This window comes from Myxine glutinosa, chromosome 10, assembly GCF_964187855.1.
Source record: "Myxine glutinosa chromosome 10, kmMyxGlut1.1, whole genome shotgun sequence".
In the NCBI taxonomy this organism is placed as follows: Eukaryota; Metazoa; Chordata; class Myxini; order Myxiniformes; family Myxinidae; genus Myxine; species Myxine glutinosa.
In genome coordinates, this window is record NC_136270.1 from 104,681,679 (window position 1) to 104,701,881 (window position 20,203).

At 43.6% G+C, this 20,203-nt stretch overlaps 1 protein-coding gene across 8 annotated transcripts in view; it reads left to right on the forward strand.

Moving 5' to 3' along the window:
* LOC137417775 (inactive rhomboid protein 1-like) overlaps positions 1-20,203 on the forward strand; it is a 120,001-nt gene that overhangs the window by 67,583 nt on the left and 32,215 nt on the right. For all 8 annotated transcript variants that reach the window (XR_013624793.1, XM_078785964.1, XM_078785968.1 and 5 more), the window contains exons 10-12: positions 239-313; positions 1,069-1,230; positions 10,382-10,482. Coding sequence is in view for 7 of the 8 variants with exons in the window: in XM_078785964.1 (XP_078642090.1) it covers positions 239-313; positions 1,069-1,230; positions 10,382-10,482 (338 nt within the window). In the remaining variant the exon portion in view is untranslated. The remainder of the gene's footprint in view (positions 1-238; positions 314-1,068; positions 1,231-10,381; positions 10,483-20,203) is intronic.

Below are 20,203 nucleotides of genomic sequence, written 5' to 3' on the forward strand. Positions count from 1 at the left end.
TGCGCAATTCAGCTCCAACCCAACGTTAGGCCTGGCTAACTGGTGCGTAGAAGATTTGAGGCAAAAACTTTCCCCTGATGATCTCACAAGAGGATCGGGATGATTAAGGCCTGAAAAGTCGTCGTAGTAGTAGTAGTAGTACAAGTAGTCATTATATTGTTCTCACACATTTTCTCTCTCATTCTTATTAATCCTTATGATGAATGTTCATTATATCCTCACTTATCTTTGCCCATAGATCCTGAACCACAAGGGCCAACATGTCATTGCAACATACATCCAGCAGCAAAATTTTTGGATTGGACCCAGTTCGGTATGTAAGCCTATCCACCATTTCTAAACGAGGCTTTCCAGCTTATTTTGTATAGTGAACGGTTCGAATGAGATTTGGTCACTATGAGTTGATAGCTCTGCAGCAGATGCTTGCATCATCAACGAAGGCAGATGGGAAACCAAACGGCAAGTGCGGATTGATGTCATGAATCATTTCGGTTGGCTTGTTTGGCATTCCCTTCTGATCACATGTTTCATGATGCTGGGCATCCCAGGTTCAAGTGTCATGTATGATCCGAGTGTGTTGATTTGTTCATTACTAATGTCCTTGTAATTCATGCAAAAGTACATTGATGCCTCCTAATGTCTTAGTCATGTATCGGATACATCTACAAACTTCTCCATGAGCTCTTGGTCACTGTAAATATTATTTGGAACCACATTATTTAGCATAAGGATGAATTGACAAAAGCTCACAAATAAGTAAAGCTCTCAAATGTTGTGTTTGTGTCCTTCCCCCTCTCTCCCCATCTTGTCTGCCGCTCCCCTTATTTTTTGTGTTTTGTGTGTCGGTTTGAGTTTTTGTGTGATTAATGTTAGCTCTTTCACGAGTCTCGATCTTGTATACAAAAAAAACAACAAAAAAAAACAGAAGTATGCACCAGTATTTAAGTTCCAGGAGAAAATTATGATATGACAATGAGACAGATTGAAATGAATCTGTATATTCTTGATGAGAATTATGAATTTACTTCTCTGCTGGTGTTTTTTTTTTTTTTTTTTTTTCCATCTTAGGAAACCCTGATTCACTTGGGTGCCAAGTTTGCACCCTGCATGCGGCAGGACACGCAGGTGGCGGAAGGTATTGCAGACTCTCGGAACTATGAGGCAGGGAGTGGTTGCTGCGTGCGGAATGATGGATCAGGCTGCGTGCAGATGCAGCGCAAAGCTTGCTCAGTGAGTAGCCAAAAGAGGAGCGGAAGTCATTCAAAATACAATGAGAAGTGAAAAACACTGTCAAAACTGACAGAAACGTGCACCACCGAAGCTGCCAAACATGTACCACGTGCAATACCGATAGCAATCAAAACATAACACCAAGGCCGAATCATGTCTCTCACCTTTAATTAATGGTGTGTGTTTCTGTCTATGTTGTCGGTGATGACTCACCAATATGAGATGAAACTGGTTCGGCAGTTGATGGGGTCATGTATAGTAAGGGAAACATCTGTTAACTAAATTGTTACCAAAAAATTTCTTCACCAATATGTTTGTAAAGGTGTGTAATAACATGTGTTAAAATGTTGAAGGTCAACTCCCGTGGGAAACACAGAAAAAAAGCTGTTGAATTCGGGTAGCGAAAAATTATTTTCGAGAATTTTTTTTTTTAATCGGCCCTTAAGTAACTTATGAGGGGTCAAATAAGGGTTTTTCATGATTCTGAGTTGATTGTTAACATTTATATTTCACCACAGACACTCCTTTGTGGAAAAATAATTTCTAAATATATCTCATTTTCTACTTTGCAGGACATGGAGTCTAGCAATATTGATGAAGACGTTACTCCACCTGTGCTCAATTGCTTCATCTGTGCACACTCGGATACACCAGCTGAAAGGCTCATACAGGCAACTCCAAAGGGATACTCAACTTTATTGAAACAAGCAGAAACTGTCGAAAATGTTACTGTTGTGGAACGTATGAAGGAGGCTCAAAAGGAAGGAAAACTGAGGTACCACCAGAAGTGTAAAAATGATCTGTACAACAACTTTGTTGCAACCACCAAGAAGTCAGCTCAAGCATCAAAGGCAGAGAAAGAGTCATCAAAGTTGAAGAGAAGACGCACTACTTGTGAGTTCAGTTCATCAACTGGCTGCAGTTCTAGAAGATCACAGTCAGTTGACCTCCTGTATAAGGATGTATGCATTCTTTGCAACCAACCAGCCCAGCTCTACAAAAATAATCCAGCACAAGCTAGAAAGAAATACAGAGTGCCAGATAATTTGACTGCAGATACACTGAAGGCAAGCTTGCTGAAGACAGCACGGAGTCGCGGGGATGACTGGGGCACTGAAGTCACTGGACGCCTGGAAGGGATCAACGACTTGGTATCAGAAGAAACACTGTACCATTTGCGATGCAAACTTATGTTTGCGAGAGGTGACAGTTTGTCCAAGACTGATGAGGAAGGAAAAAGGAAGAGAGGACAGAGGGGTATTGATGAGGAGCGAGAGGCAGTTTTTATTGAATTCTGCGAATGGTTAGACTCAGAATTAGAGCATGGGGTAATGAACATGGACCAAGTCCATGAAAAGCTGCAGGAGTTTGATCAGTCACCAGAGAAGAGCCTTTCTTATTCAAAGCATTGGCTAAAGATAAAACTTCTAGAGAAATACGAAGACACCTTGTATTTCACAACACAGGAAAGAAGGGCAGATGTACTCTGTCTCAAAGATGGCACCAACAATATTCTGCGAGAGCATCATGCTAATCTTGACCATGGAGATGAGAGGACTCAGATCATAAAGACGGCACTCAAGTTCATATCCAATGATATTGCCTTGATTGATTTAGGTCCAAAGTCATACCCCACCACACACAGTATGACTGACATCGATAGTCAGCTGACACTTGTTCCTGCAAGCCTTCAGATGTTCTTGAGACCGATTGTCAAGACAGACGAAAGAGTTGCCGTTTGGGGGCAGAATTTTATTAAGGCCTGTCGACCTCGGTCTGGAGTATTGCCACACCAAATGGGGCTTGCCATACAACTTGATCATAGATTTGGGTCAAAATGGATGCTCAACAAGTTCCACCGGCTGGGATACACTGAGTCTTACACGGAGACACAAAACTACAAATACTGCTTCCTTAATAGTAGGAGTGGAGATGATGTTCCAGATACTTCTGGCACTCTTGACACCATTGTGGAGGAAACCGATGAACAGATCAATGATGAGGTTGCGGTTGATGCTGCGCCTGAGGATCAATCAGTGATGACAGCCAAAGTGCCAGCCAGTGAAAGTGAATTGTCAAGTAATGATCAGGTGGTCTTTATGGAGGTTGGGGAAACAAACAATGCAGTCACTCAGTTTGTTGGAGACAATATAGATTTAAACATTGTCTCTATTCACGGAAACACTCCCTTTCACTCAATGGGTTGGATCGAAGTCACCTCTCCGGCACCACCTTTGCCAGATCCACAGACAACAGCAGCTTTCCCCCAGGTGAAGTTGAAGGCACTCGACAAAGCTAAGATCCTGAGAGGAACTGAAGTAAAGATTATTCCATTTACGAACAGGAAACAGATAGGAACGAACGCGATCATGTTTCTCCCCCTCGCTGAGCTTTTCTCCTGAGGAGCATGTCTCTGAACCCCAGTGACTATGGATGGACAATAGGTGTGCATGGGTATGAGCCAGTTCCAACACTGGACCCCACGGCTCCTGAGGAGCTATTGCAGTTCACGAGCTGTAATTGTCATGGAGATTGCAGCAGCCGGCGATGCAGCTGCAAGAAGAATGGGGTCACGTGCATCTCGGCCTGTGGAGTCTGTAATGGCATTACATGCAGAAACTGCAGTCATGATGTTGTTGAGTCTGAAGAAGACATAGACAATGACTGTTGAAACTTCTGACATTGTGAATGAGAAATAACTCTTGAGTATTATATATGTATGTGAAATAAAAGCTACTTTGTGTGTAAATGTAAAAGTGAAAATATAAATGTTAACAATCAACTCAGAATCATGAAAAACCCTTATTTGACCCCTCATAAGTTACTTAAGGGCCGATTAAAAAAAATAAAAATTCTCGAAAATAATTTTTCGGTACCCGAATTCAACAGCTTTTTTTCTGGGTTTCCCACGGGAGTTGAACTTCAACATTTTAACACATGTTATTACACACCTTTACAAACATATTGGTGAAGAAATTTTTTGGTAACAATTTAGTTAACAGATTTGTGAAATATCTCATAAAATGCCCTTACTAGTAGTGTTCGGGTTCTCATGCCTATGCCACTTGTCCATTACTTCCTGCCTATTAATTATATGGATTGTTGGAATATACCTTTTGACTCTTTAGAATGCTGAGATCCCTTAGACCTTTGAAGACCCTTTAGGTGCCCCAAGACCCTTAAGACCACCAAGTTCCCAAAAGACCACGAAGACCCAAAACATCCTGAAAACCCCAAAGACCCTTAAAGACTCAAAGGACCCAAAGGACCCCAAATAACCGGAAGACCACAAAGACACAAAAGACCCCGAAGACCTCAGTAAAGCCGTGAAGCTGTGATTATGTGTCTATGAAATACGTACTGTTTGAACATCGGTTGCATCCTGTCTATTAATTATGTACGTCTATTAATTACGGATTGTTGGAATATACCTTTCGACCCTTTGGACTGCTGAGATCCCTTGGACCTTTGAAGACTCTTTAATTCCCCCAAGACCCTTAAGACCACCAAGACCCTTAAGGACCCAAACTACCTAAAAGACCCTTAAAGACAATGATGACCAAAAGACCACAAAGACTTCAAAGACCCAACAGATCCCAAAGACCCAAAATATGCTGAATACCCTTAAAGACCCAAAAGTCCCAGAAGACCTGTAAGACCCATAATACCCTTTAGATCCATTAAACCCCAAGATCCTGAAGACCCTCAAGATCATGAGAAGACCACTTTTACCTTTGAGACCCTTTCAATACTTTAGACACCTTGAGATCCCTTCACCCTTCTAATATTTTATCCCCTTTAAGCCTTTACAACCTTAAGTCCCTTTCGACCTGAACACCATTTAGATCCATTACACTCATCAGACCGATTAGACAGCTTGGACCCTTGACTATTTGGAGCTTTACACCACTTGGACCTTTTTTGATTACAAATAAATTACAAATAAATAATATCACCAATATTACAAATCAATTTGTACAAAATAAATGTTTGTATTATGATTGGTGTAAATCATGACAACACAGAAACGAATGTACAGTCAGGTCATTATCCTCAGTTTGAACAAGCCCGTGCCTTGTATATATACAGTTGTGGCCAAAAATATTGGCACCCTTGCACTTTTTTCAAATAATGCACCATTTTTTCCAAAATATTGTTGAAATTAAATAATATTTTGGTATCCACGTATGTACTTATTTGGTTTGCATTGGAACAAAACAACAACAGCTGAAACTAGAACGGCACTCAGTCGAGAGCATACCTCCGCCTGGTTGGCCATATCACTCAATGGTGAAGAATCACTTTAAAAATTCTACTAGCCAGATCCGGATCTTCACCAAAATTAAATCGATTCTTCCTTGCCACACACACAACCTGTCCACCAAGTTTCGTCCAAATCCGTCCACAACTTTTTGAGATATCCTGCTATGCGTCGTTTTTGGCCCGATATCCCAATGGTGAGGAATCACTTTAAAATTATAGTAGCAGGATCCGAATTCGGATCTTCACGAAAATCTAATTATTTCGCCCTTGTCACATACGCTACATCTCTGCCAAATTTCGTCCGAATCCGTCCACAACTTTTTGAGATATTTTGTTCACAGACAAACAGACAGACAAACAGACAGGGGTGAAAACATAATCTCCATCCACCTTTGTGGCGGAGGTAAAAATGACGAAGTCTTCGCTTATTCCACACAGGAATCCTAAAACTGCCTGGACAATATTATTGGCACCTTTGAGAAGTTGTTAGAAATAATTGGATTTCAAGCAGGTGCTCCTTTGCTTTGGATATGACCTCACCTATGGTGAGTTGCATCTGCCTGCAATATAAAAATCACTCATTCAACCAGTTTGAATAGAGAAAAGGAGTCATTCTGCTGTTTTGTGTCACTGTGTGTACAGCAATGAGCACGGAAAAAAGAAGGAAAACCAGAGAATTGTCTGAGGAGGTCAGACACAAGATTGTAGCCAAGCATGGACAATCTCAAGGCTACAAGTCCATATCCAGAGACCTTGATGTTCCTGTGTCCACCGTACGCAATGGTATCAGGAAGTGTAAGGCCCATGGCACTGTAACCAACCTCCTTCCTGGACGTGGCCGCAAGAGAAAAACTGATCGAAGATTGCAGCGAAGGATTGTTTGAATAGTGGAGAAAGCACCTCAATCAACTGCCAAACAGATTCAAGCTGACCTTCAGACAGACACAATGTACGACAGTTTCAACTCGCACCATCTATCGCCAACTCGATGAAAGGTCATTCTATGGTAGGAGACCCAGGCGGACCCCACTGCTGAAAAAGCCCGACTGGAGTTTTCAAAAACACACCTGAACAAGGCAAAATCTTACTGGGAGAATGTCTTGTGAAGAGATGAGACCAAATTAGAGCTTTTCATAAAGCACATCATCTGTATGTTTACAGAAAACAAAATGAAGCCTTCAAAGAAAAGAACACCTTCCCTACAGTCAAACATGGAGGAGGTTCAGTGATGATTCGGGGTTGCTGTTTTGCCTCTGGCACCCAGTACCTTGAATGTGTGCACGGCATCATGAAATCAGGAGATTACCAAGGCATTTTGGAGTGCAATATTCAACCCAGTGTGAGAAAGCCGAGTCTCCGTCGAAGGTCATGGGTCTTGCAGCAGGACAATGATTCCAAAACACACTTCAAAAAGCACCCAGGAATGGTTCAAGACAAAACGCTGGACTGTTATGAAGTGGCCAGCAATGACTCCAAATCTAAATCCCATTGAACACCTGTGGGGAGATCTGAAAGCAGCAGTTGGGAGAAGGCACCCTGAACAAATTCCTTTTGACTACACAATGTAGGGTCCATGTAGTGGATGAAGGTTGCTTCTTGTTATGAAATCAAGTCGAGACCTCATTTTCCAGATATGAGGCCTTATTGAAATCAATCTCCACATACCCTATAAGCACAGAACAAAGATTAATATCAGAACTACAGCAAAGATTCTACTAGCATTTCATTGTTCATAAGCAAGCGAATAATTCATTCCCCCGTCATACCTTTCTTGAGCATCCGCTCACAAAAGACAGATACCAAACCAAAACCCCCTCCTTTCTCGTACAACCTGTTATATACCCTTCTCAAGGCCATTCCATTCGAATCCTCTTCTTCATATTTTATTACACATCTAACATACGTAGATTTATCGTAGTGCGACTGCGACCTCAGCCGTCTCTTGGCAATACGAGGATTGCGGGGGAATGGTGACATTCACATTTGTAAACCTGATAAAGGCGCTGGAGTTGTAATCTTGAATAAAATCGATTACATCAACAAAATGATGGATATCCTCAAAGACAAAACAAAATTCCAACAATTGAGTGGTGCAGCCGAACACGACCATACGTCATGGTTGGAAGGTCAGATCACCAAACGGCTGTTACAGCTCCACAAGCGCGGTGAACTATCTCAGGAGTTATACAACAGAATCAAACCTGTTGGAGCCCAATGTCCAATAATGTATGGCTTGCCCAAGACCCACAAAGAAAATGTCCCACTAAGACCGATATTGTCCATGGTTGGTTCGGCACAACGTGAACTGGCTAAGTGGTTGGGAGAGGAACTGCAACCATATTGGAGTCACTTTCACGATTCGTGATCAAAGATTCTTTCACTTTTGCAGAAGCAATTTGTGCTACAACACCGACAAATGCGGACAACATAATCGCCTCCTTTGATATACAAAGTATGTTCACGAATGTCCCACTGATGGAGACTATTGATGCGTGTGCACATCTGCTATATCACAGTGATCTGGAACATCTGCAGATCTCAGAACAAGTCTTTGTGGAGTTAATGAACACAGCAACGAGGCAAGTTGAATTTAGTTTCAACAACATTATGTATGTCCAAACTGATGGAGTGGCCATGGGTTCTCCATTAGGCCCAGTGCTTGCAAATATCTTTGTGGGTTATCACGAAATGCAGAAACTTACTGGTCAGCAAGGTGTGGATGCTCCCATCCGATACTATTGGTACGTTGATGACATTTTTGCTTTGTTTGAGTCTCAGATGGCATGTGACGCATTCTTGACACAGTTCAACCCTCTCCATCCAGCACTGAAGTTCACCATGGAGCTGGAATCTTCAAACACTTTACCATTCTTGGATGTGTTGGTCGAAAGATCCGCACATGGTTTCACTACATCCATCTACCAGAAGCCTACCTTCACTGGGCAGGTATACTCGTTGGGATTCCTACAGCTCCACGAGATACAAAATTGCCTTGATAAACATCCTTGTGATTTGCTCACCTTGTAATCTTCCTGCTGAAATGGACAAAATCATGATTATACTCAGTGACGATGGTTACCTGGAGTATATAATCAAGAGATATGTGCACAAGTTTCTAAATACGACAAAGGACCACAAGATCTGTCATGACAAATGTCCAGTATATATCAGGATGCCATGGAAAGAACAATCATCATGAAGGTTTGAAGAACAAATCAAGCATACGGTATCAAACACGTACCTGGCTGTGCAACCTCGAGTAATCTTCACCTCTCGCCGTCTGTTCACGTCAGTCAACAAGGATGTGCTGCCCACCTCACAAATCAGCAAAGTTATATATGAGTTTAATTGCCGATGTGAAGCTCTGTGCATGGGCCGTACAACCCAAAGTTTGGCTGATCGTATCAAACAGCATGTCCCGCTGGCGATTCAAAGAAAGAATTTGGGAGTGAGGACTCGACCGGTACGAGCATGCAAGAACGTTCAAGGACCGTCGACCATTTCTTCTTCTTCTTCTGCCATTGCAAGGCACTTGGATGCCAACCCCGATTGTGCAACCAGTACAATGCAGATACGTTCAAGAGATTGAGCCGAGGTCGGAGTACGTTACATCTATGTATGTTGGAAGCAACCTTCATCCATTTCACCACGGACCCTACATTGTGTCATCAAAAGGAATTGGTACATTCTCATTCTCTTTCAACACGGAAAGATTAAAGGTATTTCCCTGACCACTGTCCAAGGTATTGATGCGAATTGTGCGTCATCGCTGACAAGTCCGCCCCAGCCAATCGGAGCCCGGGACAGTGGTGACTGAGTCAACCAATGAGCGTTCAGAACACCAATGACGTTATGACTGAAGAACCAATCAGTGTCGCGGTTCCTTAGACATGCTTATAAATGCACTAGTTCTCATCTCTTCCGGTCTCTTTGCTGTGAATCGCCTTGAAGAGTACGCTTTTCGGCCTTTTGGCTGGGAGATCGATTGTCCTGGCAGGAGTAATGCCCTGCTGGTGGATTAAGGGGTCTTACTCCTATTAAGAGGAGTGGTCCCAAGTGAATGACCATGCATTGTGGCCCCTCGGGGGCATGATGCGTGCGTTTGAATGACCATGTGCTTCCCCCTCGGGGTTGAGGCGCATGTGTATTGTTATGGGGACAGCCTTGTTGGCGTTGTGCCTTGGCCATGGGGTCAAGGTGCACGTCCGAGGCTGTTCAAATGTTTGGACTTTTTACCTTTTTTCACACGTAAAAAAGGCAGGCCCTGACTGCGGCCCTAAACCAGCACGAAAAGCTTCGGTGTTATTGTTGTCATTATGTCGTGTTTGTTTTCTTGTATGTATATATATATTTTTTGTTTTTGAGCCAAAGAAGCACACTGACCCGATGATATGATGCTGATGTCATGCGCATAAATTATACCAACACATCACCTCCAAACTAAGAGGCATCCGCATGGCACTCAAGTTGTTGCAGACTGAGATTAAAGCTCTATGGTCACAAATAAACAAAGGCCGAGATGTCGATCTAGATTTCGCCCTCATTATGGGGGCATCAAGACAACATACCGCTGATCGTTTATTTGTGACCAAACTAAGCTGCTTATGAACACAGATTGAACCTCATAACTTGACGAGGAAGCAAGGCACAGATTGAGTCTTACCCCAGCAATTGCTGCACAATTTAGGGTTCAACAGGTCAAAGGTCATGTGACTGTGTCCTTTAAAAAAATATTTGCAGACCATAGCTCAAGTTAGACACATCTGTTGCTGTCTCTTTTCTACTTATTATTTTTTAGTTTCCTTTGTTCTTATGTTATTCGTCTCAAAGATTATGCCTTTTAATAAGGTGTATGAATAGCCATTTTTTTCTAACTGCTTATCCACAGGAAGTACTCAGCACATGGTACCGATGGCCGGAACACGATCCTCCACTTTTCATCAATGGCAAAAATCGGACCTCAGGTCCTGTGTGTGGGCAGGATCCTAGGTAAGACATTCAAATTTTTAGCTCCTTTAATTTGTTTACATGACCCTCCCATCCATCCCACCTTTATTGTGCTATCATTTTATTGTGCTATTTTTATGCTCCCGATGGATGATGGAGCCAAGGATAGGACCTGTGCTGATCTCACCAATATGCTGGCAGAAATCAAGCAACATCACTACTTCACCACCAAAGAGAAACTCGACCAACGCAGCCTCCGCCAGGATGCAGACATTGTCATCTTACCTGCAGACAAAGGCTGGGCAATGGCAATTTAGATCCGGATAGATTATAATCATAAAGCCTTCACACTACTCAATGATGAGGAGATGTATCGCAAAGTCGAGGAGAACCCTACGAAGACCAATTCATGACAGGTCAATATGATGCTGCATTACCTCCGATAGAGGAGTCTCTTGACAAAAGAGGCACGACGGACAATACAGCCAGAAGACTCCTTAATAACGTTTTACGGGCTGCCCAAGATTCACAAATATGAAGTACCAGTCCGATACATTGTGGTTCTAAGAGATGCCCCCACCTACAAACTCGCTAAAGGGCTCTTTCATCACCCTAAGCATTTGGCTTCGGATTCATCTCCCACTATGCCGAGGTGTTCCTCTCACGCATCAAAGATGTACGCATCGAAGAAGACGAGATCATGGTGTCCTTTGATGTCATCATGGTGACCTAGCAAGGAGAACCTTAGAGGCCACTGTCACTGTGGTTCAATACCTGGCAGATAACAACCAACTCATTCTAACAGCTGCGTTCACTGTTGGACTTGTGCTTCACCTCGACATACTTCTTTCTTCTGGGGTCAAATTTATCATCAATACCAAGGCACAAGTCCAACATCGAGTTTAATTGCGGAGTTAGTATTGCAACACTTCGAGCAACAGGCATTACAGGATGAAAACATGCCCAAACTTTGGCTCTGCTATGTGGATGACACGTTTACTATCATCAAAAAAGATAGCCTTCACAGGTACCAAGCCCGCATCAATAGGATACAGTTCACACTTGAACCCGAACAAGTGCTTCATTGCACTTTTGGATGTTGGTGTCAAACGCCCAACAGACGGGCATTTGGCACCCAGGAGTACCGCAAGCCAGTGCATACAGCCCAGGTGCTTAACTACATAAGCGGTCACCTGATTGTGCATGAACCATGTTTGACCGGGCCCAATCACACTGTAGAGATTGAAACACACGACGGACCGAACTTAAACACGTCGACAGCTTACTGCAGAACAATGACTACCCGGCAGCATTGATTTGGTTTTGCCACCATAAGAAGGCACCCACAACGTGAGCTGAGGATCCGGTCCAAACAGTAGTAGTACCCTACATCGGTAATACCCTGGAGATGTCCAACCACCTATTGCAAACATTCAGAATCGTGGTCGTGCACAAACCTCAGGCAATACTTTGCACACAGCTGTCCAGGCCCAAAGACAGAGTGAATATCTATATAAATAAAGGAGGAGTGTCTGTGTGTGTGTGTCTGTCTGGATGTCCGCTTATAACTCAAGAACTACACATCGGAGAAAAGTTTTAGACACAGTTTCGGAATCGGCATAAAATTCCGGTGGTTATAGGCTGCTTTTTATTTTAATGGTTTAAAAAACCGGGCCTCATTTGTAATTGTGCATTTGATAAGTGAACATCAGGTAAACGTTCAAACTGATGAATACCCTGAAATTTTGAAATTCATTTGAATTGATCAATTCATGTGCCTATAAATTCAAGTCCACTTTTCCTTCAAGTTCATTTGTATTTGATGTGTTGCACTACAAATGAACAGTATTTCCTGTCATGTGACTTTTGCTCAAAGTATTAATTCATTTGCTATATTTTTTTAAGGTCATCATGCCACGTAAAAGACCCAAATCTCTTGGTCTATCTACTGCAGATTCAAGAAGAAAGAAAGCTCAGAGAGCTGATGAGACCGATGATGAGCAACAAAACAGACTGGAGGACAATCGCCTTAGGCACCAAGATAATCGAACTCAGGAAACCGAGGACCAAAGGACAGAGAGACTGGTGGCCGATCGTGTACAGCACAGAGAAAATAGGTCCCGACAGACTGAGCAAGAAAGACATCAGATGCAGCTTCGTGACATGTCTCGACGTCAGCTCTGTCGAAGCAGAGAAGCAGAAGAAGAGAGCCTTCAAAGGCAGGAAGAAAACAGGCAAAGGCAGGCAAACAGAAGAAGCAGAGAAACAGAAGAAGAGAGGCTTCAAAGGCAGGAAGAAAACAGGCAAAGGCAGGCTAACAGAAGAAGCAGAGAAGCAGAAGAAGAGAGCCTTTAAAGGCAGGAAGAAAACAGGCAAAGGCAGGCAAACAGAAGAAGCAGAGAAACAGAAGAAGAGAGGCTTCAAAGGCAGGAAGAAAACAGGCAAATGCGAGCAAACAGAAGAAGCAGAGAAACAGAAGAAGAGAGGCTTCAAAGACAGGAAGAAGATAGGCAAAGGCAAGCTGATAGAAGAACTGCAGGCGCAGGGGCAATCAATGAAGGTTGTAGGCCTGAACTTCACAGAACAAGTGTTTGCCCATGGCCAGCTGTACATGGGCTGCTCGAGGGTTGGAAAACCAAGCAATGTTTATGTCTTGGCACCACGTAAGAAAACCAGAAATGTTGTATACCCAGAGGTTTTGAGAAATTGAAAATTGAAAAAACGTCATGTAGGAAATGTACTGTGATATTTCTCTAAAATATACACGTTCTTTTCATCATATATTTGTCTCATTCTTATTCAACCCGGGCGAAGCCAGGTACCTCAGCTAGTACTCGATAAGATGTACGAGGTCTACAAAATCCCCTGGCATGACATGTATATACTGTACATATATAGTACTGTTTATAAATATCTAGTTCCGTCAAGTTGTGGCCGACTTTTGGTGGCATTCTTGATCAGATTTCTACAAACTCCAATATCACAATTTCTCCAATACCACAAACTGGTTAAACAAGTGGAACATGTCTTTCAATCCTGACAAATCTCACACTCATACTTTGTCTCGCCGAAAAGACCGTCTGGACAACCCTCCCTGCTACTTTCTGAACAATCCTCTTGAAGAAGTTCTGTCACTCAAGCTTTTGGGTCTCACTATCTGCCATGATCCTTCCTGGGAAAACCACATTTCCAAGCTAGCCTCCAAAGCCAGTCATCGATTGGGCATCCTCCGTCATGCGAAGTCCTTTCTGGGCACTTCTGAGCTCCTCACCACATACAAAGCTTTCATCGGCAGCTCAATGGAATACTGCTCTCTCTTCTGGGCTGGTGCTCCTGCCTCACACCTAGCTCGGCTTCACGTGGTTGAAACCAAAGCTTTCAGAATCATTGGAATCTCCCACGATGAAGCTGATTCTGAGGGCTTTTCTCTCTCTCTCTCTCTCTCTCTCTCTCTCTCTCTCTCTCTCACCGCAGGCAGTAGGTGGTCTTTCTGTCTTCTACTGACTCCTCTGGCCTTTCTCCCCCTGCTCTGTCTGTGCTCTGTCCCCCAAATATTCCTGCAGGACACACAATATCTGCCACAACCCTCTTCTGGTGAAACTGCCCAAATCAAGACTCTCTGCTCACCTTCACTCCTTCACTTCTGCCTCTGGGACAAAGTCCCACACTCTCTTCAATCCCTCTCCTCCCTCCAGGTCTTTAAAACAGCTGTTCACCACCATCTCTTATCTTCCCCCATCCAAAAGCGTGATCTTTTCTACCCCCGTTAAAAGACCCCAAATCCGCTTCTTTAAATCCCCAACTTCTTTCCTGAAATTCCTAGAAGTGTTCCTTTGCTTTGTACCGTGTACCCCTCCCTCCTCCCCCAGACCTCCCCCTTCCACAGATCTACCGACATCCCTGTTCTCTTCTGTTGTTGTGCTTGTGTGCTTCCCTCTCTCCCCTCTTGTCTCCTGCTCCCTTCATTTCATGTTTTATGTGTCTGTGCATGTTTTCATTTTAAATGTTTTAGCTCTTACGCGAGCCTCGATTCTGTATACAAAAAAACCAAAAAAACATCCCTGTCCTGCACTGCTTCCCGAAGCTGTGGTAGAGAGAGCTTGATTGCAGTCTTTACCCAATCCAATCAGCACATACAATTTCTGCCTCTTCCTCTTCTTCCCTCAACCATCCCCAACATGGTTGACTCCTCCAAACTTTTGTTTTACTGCATGCATAATCATGTGACCAAAGTACAGTTACGTCTGTGGGCGTAGGGGATGAAATACCATAGTGGAGGCAGGATTGTATAAATTACCATGGACCGCGTGCGAGTAGGAAGCCCATCTCAATGTATGTAAGTAGAAAAACTGTGAGATAAAGGTTGTTTATGTGTTGTTCACACAGGGGGTGAAGACTTGCTAATTAGGTAGGGTCTGAGGGAAGTGATCCCCAGTATATGATTGCCTCCTGTGATTTCCCCTATGTTCTTACAATTATAACAAGCCGGCCATAAAAACCACATCTTTACAATTACATCAACAACAATAACAACGAGTGCTCCATTAAACCACAACTACTGGCATGAATGCCGACAGGACCCGGACATTACGATAGACAATAAACCCCTCCTCGTAGGAATCGTAATCGGCAACTAAGCCCCACCCAGTGGAGGCAGGGAATCATGGGCGGTCAAGAGGGCCCTGAGGCCCCGCCCCGAAGTGCATGATTGGTCGGGGTGACATCATTGAGAGACTTTGAGAACGGAGGGAGAAGAATCGATCTCTCTCACTCTCTCTGCTGATGGCGGGTGGTCACGTTTTCTCGTGTGCAATCGTGAGAAGAACTTTCGGAGCTCAGGTGAACTTTTGCGATCGTGAGGAGGAGGTGTTTGTGGCAGTTTGTGGGTCCGTGTTGTGCTTCCCCCGGACAGCTGAGGGACCTGAGGGAGGACTGCCCTCAAAAAGGACCTCACGTTCCTGGCTTCCTGGTGCAGAGGAGCGGCCATCTTGTGCACTTCCCGCCTGTCGGGCTTTGAGCTTCGACAACAGGCAAGCTCCTAAAAGTCTCGTTGAGCAAGGGTGCCGGCCGATAGAAAAAGAACATTGTTTTATTTTTATTTTATCATTCCCCTGTCTGTGTTTGAGTCTGCATGTGGAGGCACGTCAATTAGGATTTAGATTTACCTCACCATTCATTTTATTTCTGTTATTTAATTTTATTAAATCCATTATTGTACATTTCATTTGTTGTGTCATGTTTCTGTGTTTGTGGGTTTCGGATATAAGCTCCGTGAGCTCCGTGCATGTAAGCAAGCACCCCGTTTCCTTTTGTCCCACGCGCGCCAAAAATTGCCTCCAATTTTCGGCTTGATCGCCTCGGAGTAAAGACCGACCGGCTATCCGTCCAAGGCTGGTCTTCATCGGCCGTGGATCTGACAGTACTGTAGTTTATGTTTGAGCATCAGCACTTCTAATGTATAGGGTGGCCAAGAAATACCTGACATATTTATATTTAATGTAAAAAGAGCCTTTTAACAGAAAATGAGAATAGTAACATATCATACAAAAGTACAGTCTCAAGAGATTACATCAGTAACCTAGGGTTTCAAAACAATTCCTTTTGGCCTTTTGTCTCAGGCCTAATAAATACCACACCATGCTATGACACGTTCACTGTGTAGCAGTTGTTGATGGACTGGCTCAAGATTTTCTTCTGCCAAAAATCGGGTATTCTGCATGTTCACATAACCTGGGAGCTGGAAATGAAATTAATCTGCCATTATTACTTTCAAAATAAACCAGTATCTTCCTCACTCATCCGATTTTTTTTTTTACAAAATTCCATCCTGCTTCATTTATCAAAATCACTAAGTAGGTGAACCACTTGAATTTTGCATGGAAACGTGCAAGTCATCCTTCAGCATGGTTCTCTTTATGTCCATTGCCTGTGACGACCGTTTTCTTATCGACCGGTGTGGACGACGCTGAACAGCCACACGTACAACTGTAATATTGTTAGGCGTATCTACTGATGTTTCTGGGTCGTCCTGGAGGAGGCGAGGCTTGTGCACTGGGAGTTTCGTTTCACCTTTTGGGATATGAGGGTATTGTGTTCCTGGAAGGATATTTCCTAACATTGTGGATTATTTTGAAATCTAATCTATGATCCTGAATGATTGAACTGGACTTGAAGCAGATTTTCAGGGTCCCTGCTGTTTCGATATTTTTCCACTTCTCCATGTTAGTAAATCCGAGCGTAGTAAATATAATATTAGTCCTTTATAATCTGCAATAGAATATATATATATATATAATTGCTCAGGATTTATCTTGAATTTATAATGTGTCTGTAATGTATTGGTCACCCTCCCTGTACATGGTGGTCTAGTTTCTTCAAGTACTGATCAATTTGTTTGTTCTTCTTGCAGTGCATGGAATTTTTAACATTTGGCTTGAACAGCACATTTCAAAACTGACAGACTACTTCCTTTCTTTCCTTTTCCCTGTCCATGACCACAGCATTCCCCAGCCTACTCTTGGTTTGTTTTGTCACATCTTTGTTTTTTGCAGATCTCTGTCAATCCTGACATTGCTGTTCTCCATATATGTGTGTGCGTATATATATATATATATATATATATATATATATATATATATATATATATATATATATGTATATATATGTATATAGATATCTGTATTTATATATATATATATATATATATATATATATATATATATATATATATATATATATATATATATATATATATATATATCCTATATCCTATATATGTATATATATATATATATATATATATATATATATATATATATATATATATATATATATATATCTGTATTTATATATATATAAATATATATATATATCCTATATATATATATATATCTGTATTTATATATATATATATATATATATATATATATATATATATATATATAAATATATATATATTGTTACGTGGTCCTCCCGGTAACTACCTGGTCTTGGTGACTCCCGGACCGTGGGATGACCCCGCCAGAAAGATCTCTGATTTATATGCTTTCGTAGCGCAATCAATATGAAAGACACAATAATTCAAGTCAATAAGAAACCCCACACCAAGGATCCGGCTTACTCAATAATATATTCCCCAATCAATCAACAACCATCAACAATCAATCACCAATATTACTAAGATGGCCATCTCATATATTTCCCCCCTTTCCCCACTCACGACCCCTCAATGGTCACTGTCCCTCACAATGTCTCTGGGCCCCTCCAGACCAAGGTGAAGGTCGACTTCTCCGCACACGGGCGGTTGAACGAACCCCTGGCTGACGTGCTCCAAACCTGTACGTCGCGTACCGGGAACAGCTGCTGCAGCGCACACCTCCTTGCAAAGCAAAGCGGGCAAAGCAAAGCGCGGCTCGCAAAGCGCGCGAGGCCCAAGGTGCGACCCGTACGCGTCCTTGTAGATGTGGAGGTGAACTGTGCCGGACGCTTGGTTCCGTGCACGAACCCACGGCAACTTGACGTGTAACCGGTAATTACCCCGCACAGGTAACTCCTCTCGCCAGACGGGCTTTCAAACGCAGCGTTCCCCACGCTGCTCAATATCGACACCGCTCGCGTCGGAGCTGGGCGATGAGAAGAAGATGGCCGCTTCTCCCGGACCTTGTCTTCTTCTTTTCTTCCGGTTCACCATCCCGTTTCCGGTCTCATGTTATCCAGAGCGCCTCTAACCATTTAACCACAACAACCTTTAATAGAATAAACATTAATAAGCAATGACCTGAATAGTAATTCACATAAATTCACATAAATCCGTAACACTCCCCCCCTTCAAGAAAGAAAGTATGAACCCAGCGAAAACTTTCTTTGCCGGCCAACTTTGATAAACAAACCCGATAACTCACACCCCCAAATCCTCAGTTCCCCCCGGGCACAGTTATCACTTAAAAATAAAGCAACAAAATTTCACAAAAACCCCCAGATTAATTCACTCTGGACAAAGCGTCAACAACTTCTAGTTGCTCTTGGATGCAGGCCCAGCTGAGTACTCACTACATGGACACCTTAAGGAATGTGGGGTTCACGGTTAGTCTGGGGAGGAAAGTTCATTACATGGACGCCTTTAAGAACGTGGAGTTCACGGTTAGTCCGTGTAGGAACGTTCCCTACCGGGACGCCTTTTAAGAACGTGGGATTCACGGTTAGCCCGTGTAGGAGCCCAGGCTCGGCGGCTCCGCCGTATATAGAGTGCTTCAACTTCTCCAGACTCCTAACAGTTACGGTGGGACCCCTTGTCCCAGCAGTCACCAGACTGGCGGTCTCCTTCTCGGCCAGTCCTCTGCCAATCATTCTTTTGGGAGATGCCGTAACTCTGGGAGCCTCCATAGTAATATCGGCTGCTGCCAACACCAACACTACCGCCAAGTGGTCCTCTTCTGTAGACCTCTCGACGCCTACGAAATGCCTTCCCTACTGTTATGGTCCGACCCTCCAAGTCCTTACCATTCCAATTCTTCTCTGCCTCCCTGGCGTCTCTTGTGCTTGCAAACGTGACAAAGCCGAACCCTCTTGACCGTTGCGTTTCCCTGTCTTTTACCACCCGCACTTCCACCAGCGGCCCATATCTGTTGAAGACAGAGGTCAGAACTTCTTCCTCTGTGTTGAAGTTTAGTCCCCCTACAAATAACTTGGAACTTTTGTCGCCATCCCGAGCTGGGGTGGTGTTATTTCCCCTGCGGGGCTCTTTACCCACCCTCGGGTTACCATAAATTTGCCCCCCGGCCAAATCATTCCTGATAATCACAGATACTCCCTCTACAGGAAGCGTGGCTTGTAAACCGACGGTGACCGGTCTTGACACCAAATCGGATTCCAAATGGATGACATGAAGTGGGGCACTAACACAGCCACCGATCCCTTGTAACCGAACACTATCACCAGTTGCGGTACTCTTTGACAATGGCAAAATGCCTTCAAGCATTAAGGATTGATGGGCTCCTGTGTCCCTCAATACCCTAACAGGTCTTGGGTTAGTCAAGTCTCCCTCGAGTGAGACAAACCCCTCATAAATAAATGGTTGGTAACTCTTCTGTGGGCGATTTCTTACGCTAGCCATCGCATTCGGAGTTGTAATAGTCGGACTCCGCTCTGGGTTGTCCCTTTTCATGAGGTAACAACTGGACATCAAGTGTCCAGGTTTTTTGCAAAAGGCGCAAGTAGGCCCGGAGGAAAAACTCGTGGTCTGCCTCGGGCCCCCCGGGAAATAAGTTTGTCTTGGGCCCGTAGCCCTCTGATTTCGAACAGTTGGGGTATCCGCGTTGTCCCCATAATCCTCTCGAGGCCGCCGCCATGTATTGTCGTTCTCCGCACCGGGTGTTCCATAACTCCCCTGCTGAAGTCTAGGCGAGGAGCTAGGTGTGTGGACCCCTATCCGGTGTGTTAAGGCATAATCATCTGCCATGGTGGCTGCGTCCCACAACTTTGGTACTTTCTTTTCCTGCAGGTACACTTTGATGTCCTCGTGGACACACTTGAAATTCCTCCACCAGCATCAGGTCACGCAATGCTTTGAAGTCGTTCCCGACTCCTTTCGATTCACACCACCGATCAAACATGTTTTCTTTCACTCTGGCAAACTCCACATGGGTCTCACTCTCCCTCTTCCTGGCATTCCTGAATTTTTGCCGGTAAGCTTCAGGAACCAACTCATAGGCTTTGAGGATGTGCTTCTTCAATACCTCATAATCTGCACATTGGTCCATTGGTA